The sequence below is a fragment of the Gopherus flavomarginatus genome, chromosome 4 (genome assembly GCF_025201925.1).
Source record: "Gopherus flavomarginatus isolate rGopFla2 chromosome 4, rGopFla2.mat.asm, whole genome shotgun sequence".
NCBI lineage: Eukaryota > Metazoa > Chordata > Testudines > Testudinidae > Gopherus > Gopherus flavomarginatus.
The window spans coordinates 200379442-200387741 of NC_066620.1; the positions used below are offsets into that span (position 1 = coordinate 200379442).

The 8300-nt window shown below is 49.8% G+C and overlaps 1 protein-coding gene across 2 annotated transcripts in view; it reads left to right on the top strand.

Annotated features, from left to right (window-relative positions):
- FKBP1B (FKBP prolyl isomerase 1B) overlaps positions 1-4524 on the top strand; it is an 80860-nt gene extending 76336 nt beyond the window's left edge. For both annotated transcript variants that reach the window (XM_050951083.1, XM_050951082.1), the window contains exons 3-4: positions 1535-1647; positions 3977-4524. In XM_050951083.1, coding sequence (XP_050807040.1) covers positions 1537-1647; positions 3977-4105 — 240 coding nt within the window. In that variant the 5' untranslated portion in view covers positions 1535-1536 and the 3' untranslated portion in view covers positions 4106-4524. The remainder of the gene's footprint in view (positions 1-1534; positions 1648-3976) is intronic.
- The last annotated feature ends 3776 nt before the right edge of the window (positions 4525-8300 follow it).

The following is an 8300-nucleotide window of genomic DNA, read 5'->3' on the forward strand; positions in this document are numbered from 1 at the left end:
AACTTTGGGAGAATGCCCCATGGTGAGCAGACAAGACTCCCTCACGCTGTAAGCAGGTGGTAGTGATTCACCCAAGACACCTTGGTTAACACCAAAAATATCACAGCTGCCATCGGTGTGGAGTCTCTGTGGATGGTCAGGTCAGGTCCCAGAGGAAGCTGGGGTCTGTGCATTTCCTGCCAGAGGTGACACACACCAGAGTAACCAGCTGGTCCCAGCTACGGATGGTCCCACCTTGGCCCCAGCTTCCCCAGCCCTGGGGACCATGACAGCGGAGGCCAATCCTGGCTACCAGCGTCAACCCACATCCTGCTGCAGCGGACCTACATGGAGCTCACAGTGCTGGTGGGCCAGTGATTGCCATGCTCTGACTCCTCTGCTTTGCCCCCCTACCCTGGAACCTCACTGACCCCACCTGTGGGGCACCTGCACTAATGGAGGGCCCCACTCCCTGCCTGTGAGACCAACCCCTACGAGCCCATCTCCTCATCCCAGGGCCTGTGAGATCTGGAGATGGGGACAAGGTGTCGAATGCCACTACATCTCTACCCCGATATAACGCTGTCCTTGGGAGCCAAAAAAATCTTACTGCATTATAGGTGAAACTGTGTTATACTGAACTTGCTTTGATCCACCGGAAAGCACAGCCACACCCCCCGGAGAACTGCTTTACCGCAATATAGCCAAATTTGTGTTATATCGGGTGGTGTTATATCGAGGTAGCGGTGTACTTTGTGGAAACAAGTTCACTCCCCCCACTGATAAGATAGGAGTGGTGCCTACTGACACAACTGATAATTGTTTGGTGGTCTGAGTTCCCTAATGAGTTTACCTAATGTCCAGGTAGTGTTATTTAGCTGCTGCTATGTGTGTGCTTTGAACAGAACTGTGAACTAACACAGGAGGTGCTTTATGACCTTATTATAGCTCTATTGCTCAAAGCCCTTTTACTTTATTACTTGTATTCTGTGGAGTGTAGGACGCTCAGTTCCTTGTGTTGCCTTTGGAAGCTATGAGGAGGCACAATTGCTTTTGTTTCGTAGCTTATGGAGGCTCGCTATGACAAAATTTGAGAACCCCTGCTCTAGGGATGAGGTCACTGGACTGGGCGAGAGATCTGGGCTCTTATCTTAGATCTGCCACAGACCCGCATTCTGACCTTGGGCAAATGGCTTCCCCACTCTGTGCCTGTGTTTTCTGCCCACTCTTTGTCCCCTTGGCATTTAGCTTGTAAAGGTTATTTAGCTTTAGGTGTGTCTGTACAGTCCCTAGCACAACAGGGGCCCCAGTCTTGGTTGGGGTTTCTAGCTGCTACTCAATACAAATCATTACAATAGTTTTACAATCAGTTACTTCCTGTTAGAACCCGTGATGCCACTGCGTGAGGTTCTCTTGCCTTATAAATCTTGGATTAGCCTTTTTTAAAAAAGGAAATATTTGATTGATCTGACCAATACATCAGTCTTCACTCCATCCCCTCAGCACTTAACTTCAAGCTTAGTTGGGACTGAAATCGTTTGTGTTGTTTTGGCAGGGATGCTACAGAATGGAAAGAAGTTTGATTCCTCCAGAGACCGAAACAAGCCTTTCAGGTTCAAGATCGGCAGACAAGAAGTCATTAAAGGATTTGAGGAAGGAGCTGCACAGGTACAGAAGGATGATGCTGGCTGAATTTCAAATTAGATGGAGTGTATGCCAGCATGTTCAGTACAATAATGATGGTTTAACATCAGAGTAAGCAAGTGAAAATCACACTCTATAATCCTGGATGGTTTTTCTGATGGTGAGGTGCATACTAATGTAATATTTCTTAGTCCTCCATTGATTATCCTAATTGCGATGGCCAGAACTCAGGGGTTGATCATGATGGCTAGGCTTTGCACATGCTCCTCCAAGTGGGCTGTGGAGGATGGAATCCTCTCCTATCTGTAAATCACTCAGCATCCACAACATCCTAAGCTTCCCCTCTACAAGGTAAGTGGAGGGTTGGCTTATAGATCCACCTCATCAGTGCAGCCTACCCAGCCCCTACAATGATCCAGCATGGTAGTGTGTCATGGAGCAGCACCCATGTAGTTACACAGTAGAAGGCCAGTCCTGCTGCATTTGATGCCTTCCACTGAATTTGACCCTCTCTGAATAGGATACTGAACTGTGCTGTTAAGTCTCTATGACATTCCACTCATCACTGCACCATGTAATGTTCAATGATCAATTGTTAAACCAAGGGCAAGGAAAAGGAAGCTGCCTTCAAGTCATTAAGGCTTCAGTGTCTGTAGGCTGCGTGGCTGTCCCTCTCTGTCAGTCTCTGAGGGAGGTCACATGTCCTCGCTGTCACATACCTGTAAAGGTGCTCAAAGGGGGGAGTTAGCTTCAGCTACTGCTCTGTCTATGAGCCCCGGGCCCAGTCAGAGTGGGGCAGTAAAGCAATGAGAGGGCTCTCACTTGCAATCAGGACAGCATGGCTATGCAGTCTATGAGCCCCAGTAGGGGTGAGCACCATAAAGTCAAGAGGATCAGGTAAGGGTGAGCACCCAGAGAGTCTAGGGCAGTGGTGGGCAACCTGCGGCCCATCAGGGTAATCCGCTGGCAGGCCGCCAGACAGTTTGTTTATATTTGAACGGCTGCCCACAGCTCCTAGTGGCCCACACTGCTTCCCACGACTCTCATTGGCCGAGCCCTTGGGCGAACCCTTGGGTTTTGGCTTTGCCCCTCCTCCTCACCTGGGGCTCGGGCAGGCTCAGGCTTCGGTCCCCCCTCCTGGGGACATGTAGTAATTTTTATTGTTGAAAGAGTGTCGCAATGCAATGACGTTTGAGAACCCCTGAACTGGACAAATCAGGAAGGGAAATAACACACAAACAGAGTGAATAATGTGGCGGTTTGCAAATGTCCTGTAAGTGCCATGCTTTTCATTTCATGACGTAGATGTTGGCACAGAGAGACGAGATGTGTATATGCTTAGTCCTGGGACTAGTATGAAAACTCATGATGGGGTCCCAAAAATAGCATGAATCTGAAAGACCATTTAAGGTCAAAAAGGGGAACAGATTTATCCCTGTTAGAAGCCGACTCAGCTAAAGCTTTGGCAGTGATTCCACATAAGTCAATTTATAGCCTCCCAGAACACTCCGACTACTGTCCCTACATTAATTATGTAGCCTAAATCCTTTTCAATAATCTGCCTAGAAACAAATTACCCTCCAGCTCCACCTAGTGGATTGTTACACTGGAATTAATAATAATCACTGAACACTTTGACAACACCTTCCAGCTCAGGATCTCAAAGTGCCTTGGGCACATGAATGCATTAGCCCTTGGAACACACTTTTGAGGGCGGTTGGTAGCATTATCCCCATTGGACAGATGAGGAAACAGGAAGAGAGAGGTTAATGGACTGAACATTGAAGACAGTGATGTCAACAAAAATGGGAGACGCAAAGCATTCTGGAAACCACACGGTGGCTTCAGCAAAGCACTTCTCCACATGCTTACTTGTCTTACTGAGTTGGGGCCTTTCTGAATCCAGAGCCTTGAACCTGTTAGGTGCTGAGAGCCTCTTGTGACTTCTCAGGTATCTGTAACTCCCATTGCAGTCAGCAGGTTTTGCAAGAGCTCTGCAGCTCAGAGGAGGCCTTAGTAAAGAAATAATGTGGGCCTACGCTGGCGCGAAAGGGTACTCTGTCAGGTTACAGAACTGGCACTAGGGGATTATTAGATATTGCCAATGAGAGGCTGTTATCCAGTGGTAAAAGAACAGGAGATCTGAGGCTAAATTGTTGGGACCAGATTTACACAGGTATTTGAGGCCTAAAGATGCAAATAGGACTTAGTGAGATTTACAAAAGCATCAAGCAAGTTAGGGGCCAAACTCTCACTGACTTTGCAAATCTGCCTCTTAGTGACTTGACTATTGTATTTCTCCTAACACTTTCTTTCCCCTTCTCCCTCCCCCTCTCCAACACCCAAACACTAGATGAGCTTAGGACAAAGAGCAAAGCTGACCTGTACACCTGACATGGCGTATGGAGCCACAGGCCATCCTGGAGTCATCCCTCCCAATGCTACCCTCATCTTTGACGTGGAGCTGCTCAGGTTAGAGTAAAGCCTTTCATGGGAGCCGGGTGAAGAAATCTGCCGATAATCATCCATTCTTTTCCCCTTCCCTATGGTAAGAGGAGGCTGCACTGGAATCACAATCTTCCCTGCTTGAGCTGTCATGCCAATAGCGCCTGCCCTTAGGTTGTTTATTCCTTTCCTTCTTTTTTAAAGTTTGTGTCCGTATTTGTTTTCTATTAGAAGCTGCTTTGCTCTGAGAAAAATTTCCACCGTTGTAACATTTTTGAGTTGTACATTTCATTTAATTTGCATGTGATTAAAATTCACAATGATAAATATATATATATATATATATATATATATTCCTTATGGAAAAACCACTGCCTTACTGTACACAAACCAAGACAAACAAAAGGTGCTCAGAAATCAAATGTACATCTCGTACATGAAGGGGCATTAGCCAAACGGAGTTACCTGCGCTGCCACTTTTTTCTCAATTTGTACGTGCTTGCTCGCTGCTGTTTTAAACAAATGTCTCATTTGAAAATTTAAAAAAATATGGAAACAATAAAATCTTGATACTTTACCATTTCTGCACTGTTTCTTGTCCTTCACTTTTAACGTAGATGGGCATTTTTTCTAATATAAAAGTTCTTCCAGAAACTACTGATCTTCCGGTTTGTTAATGATTTCTTTTCTTCTATAAAATATGCTTATGGCATGTTACAATGCTGTTAAAAATTACAAACCGGACTGGTGTCACTGTGGAGACCTGTGGGCTCAAGAAGAAACAGGTCCAGGCAATAGTGAATATAAAGGGGGTTCTTTGAGGCTGCTGGACAGTCTTCCTGCTTGTTCTGGCTCTCCAGCTCCCAGACCAATCAAACAAAATCTGTGCGGCTCAATGTCCCTCAGTCCTGGCCAGAAAAGAGACCATGGACCATGGATTAGATTTTTCAAAAGCACACAGCCTCCAATTTCAGTGGGAGCCAGGCAACTAAATACCTTTGAGAAGCTAACGTATCAGCCTAATTCTACTCCTATTGAAGTCCGTGGGAGTTTTACTGCTGATTTCAGTGGGAGCTGAGTTAGGCCAATGCTGAGTATTTTTGAAAATCTGCATGGAGATGGCTGACCACCAATCCCCAGGGCCTCAGGATTACTGGAAGAACTCGATGGGAACCTGCATATCTCTTTATGAAGCACTCTGTGGTTTAGCCTCCTTTTCCACCAGACTTCTCCTCTTGGACTACTACAGGAAGTTCTAGAATACCACAAAGTAATCAGACCAGCTGCCCCTTCCAACACATAAGTAGTTAACCTAATCCATGTCCAACCCAGTCTTCCTTGAGTCCTCCCCCTTCGCCAGTGACATGTTGTCACGGAGTGTGGGGGAGTCCAGTCCTGCACCTCTCTTCCTGGGACCCACAGTGACTTCTAGCCAGCCAGTAAAACAGAAGGTTTATTGGATAACAGGAACACAGGTTACAGCAGAGCTTGCAGGCACAGTCAGGACCCCTCTATCGAGTCCTTCTGGGCTTTCAGGGTGCTTGGATCCTAGCTAGGATACCCTGAATTCCGCCCACACAGCCCCAAGCCCAAACTCCAAACTGCTTCCCTCCGGCCACTCCCTTCCTTTGTCCCCCTTCCCGGGCAAAGGTGTTGACCTTTCCCCTCCCTTACCTAGCTCAGGTTACAGGCTCCGGTATTGTCCATCCCCTAAAGTCCTCCCCTGCTCTCCCATTCCCCACACAGACAGCCCCTACTCCATCACATCTCTCGCCCCTTCGAGACTGAACTGAGCGGGGTCACTCTGCCCAGTGACCTGGGGAAGTTCAGGGCCCCCTCTCCGGGACAACGCGTCCGCTATCAGGTTGGCACTTCCCTTCACATGGACCACGTCCATGTCATAGTCCTGCAGGAGCAGGCTCCACCTCAGGAGCTTGGCGTTGGCTCCTTTCATCTGGTGCAGCCAGGTCAGGGGAGAGTGGTCGGTGTACACGGTGAAGTGTCGCCCAAAGAGATATGGCTCTAGCTTCTTAAGGGCCCACACCATGGCCAGGCATTCCTTCTCGATGGCTGCGTAGTTTTGCTCCCGGGGTAGCAGCTTCTTACTCAGGTACACGATGGGGTGTCTTCTCCCCCTTTCCATCCTCCTGCATTAACACCGCCCCCAGTCCCGTGTCTGAGGCGTCGGTGAACACCATAAAGGGTTTGTCAAAATCTGGGTTTGCCAGAACTGGGCCACTAACCAGAGCCTCCTTCAGCGCCCGGAAAGCCTCCTGGCACTGCTCAGTCCAGATCACCTTGTCTGGCTTCCCCTTTTTGCACAGTTCAGTGATGGGGCCAGCTATGGCGCTAAAATGGGGAACGAACCTTCGATAGTACCCCGCCATCCCAATAAAGGCCTGGACCTGCTTTTTGGTTTGGGGAGCAGGCCAGTCTCTGATCACCTCCACCTTGGCTGGTTCCGGCTTCAGGCAGCCGCTCCCCACCCGATGGCCCAGGTAAGATATTTCAGCCATCCTCACCTTGCACTTCTCAGCCTTTACTGTTAACCCAGCCTTTCGGAGTCGGTTCAGGACTTGTTTAACCTGGGACATGTGGTCCTCCCAGGTCTGGCTGAAGACGCAGATGTCGTCAATATACGCCACGGCAAAACTCTCCATCCCCCTCAGTAGCTGATCCACCAGGCGCTGGAAGGTGGCCGGCGCTCCCTTGAGGCCGAAGGGCAGGGTCAGAAACTCGTAGAGCCCCAGAGGGGTGATAAAGGCCGATTTCAGCCTGGCATCTGCGTCCAGCGGCACTTGCCAGTAGCCCTTTGTAAGATACATAGTGGTGAGGTACCGAGCACCTCCCAGCTTGTCTGGGAGCTCGTCAGGCCTGGGCATGGGGTAGGCATCAGATACGGTAATGGCATTGAGCTTTCGATAATCCACACAGAACCGGATTGATCCATCCTTCTTGGGGACCAGCACCACTGGCGAGGCCCAAGGGCTGGAAGACGGCTGGATCACCCCCAAGGCCAGCATGTTCCTGACCTCTCTTTCAAGATCCTGGGCAGTTTTACCAGTGACCCGAAAAGGGGAGCATCTTATAGGGGGATGTGACCCGGTCTCCACCCTGTGGACAGTCAAATTAGTGCGTCCAGGCTGGTTGGAAAACAGCTGTCGGTACAGATGCAGCACCCCTCTGATCTCAGCGTGCTGAGCCAGGGTCAGCTGATCAGAGAGGGGAATCGCCTCCAGGGGGGAACCACCTTTTGTCCCAGGGAATAGATCCACTAAGGGGTCATCTCCCTGCCCCTCCCAATGTCCACACACGGCCAACACCACATTCCCCCTGTCATAGTATGATTTCATCATGTTCACATGGTACACCCGAAGGTGATGTGCCCGGTTTGACAGCTCCACCACATAGTTTACCTCATTCAGTTGCTTGATAACCTTGAAGGGCCCTTCCCAGGCGACCTGGAGTTTGTTTCTCCTCACGGGGATGAGAACCATCACCTGATCACCGTTGGCGAAGGCTCCCTTACCTGCCTTCCATACAACAGTTCAAAAGGTGAAAACCCGGTAGATTCCTGGGGTACCTCCCAGTACGCGAACAGCAAGTGAGGTAAGTACTTGTCCCAATCCTGCGGGTGCTGGTTCATAAATGTTTTTAGCATCATCTTCAGCGTCCCGTTGAACCTTTCCACCAGCCCGTTGGACTGGGGGTGATACGCTGAGGCCCAGTTGTGCTGGACCCCACATTTCTGCCATAAGGACCGGAGCGGGGCTGACATGAAGTTGGACCCCTGGTACGTTAAGACCTCCTTGGGGAACCCCCACCTGGCTGAAAATTGTCAGCAGCGCATCTGCCACTGTGTCTGCTTCGATAGAAGACAAGGCCACCGCCTCGGGGTAGCGAGCGGCAAAATCCACCACCACCAGGATGTATTTCTTCCCTGACCGAGTCTTCTTGCTGAGGGGTCCCACTATGTCCATGGCCACCTTCTGGAAAGGTTCTTCTATGATGGGTAAAGGCCTCAAAGCCGCTTTCCCCTTGTCCCGGGCCTTCGCCACCCTCTGGCAGGGGTCACAGGATTGGCAGTACTGTCGGACCTGGGTAAAGACCCCAGGCCAGTAAAAGTTCTGTAGCAGCCTCTGCCTGGTGCGCTGGATTCCCTGGTGCCCTGCAAGAGGGATGTCATGGGCCAGGTACAGCAGCTTGTGGCGAAACTTCTGGGGAACCACCAG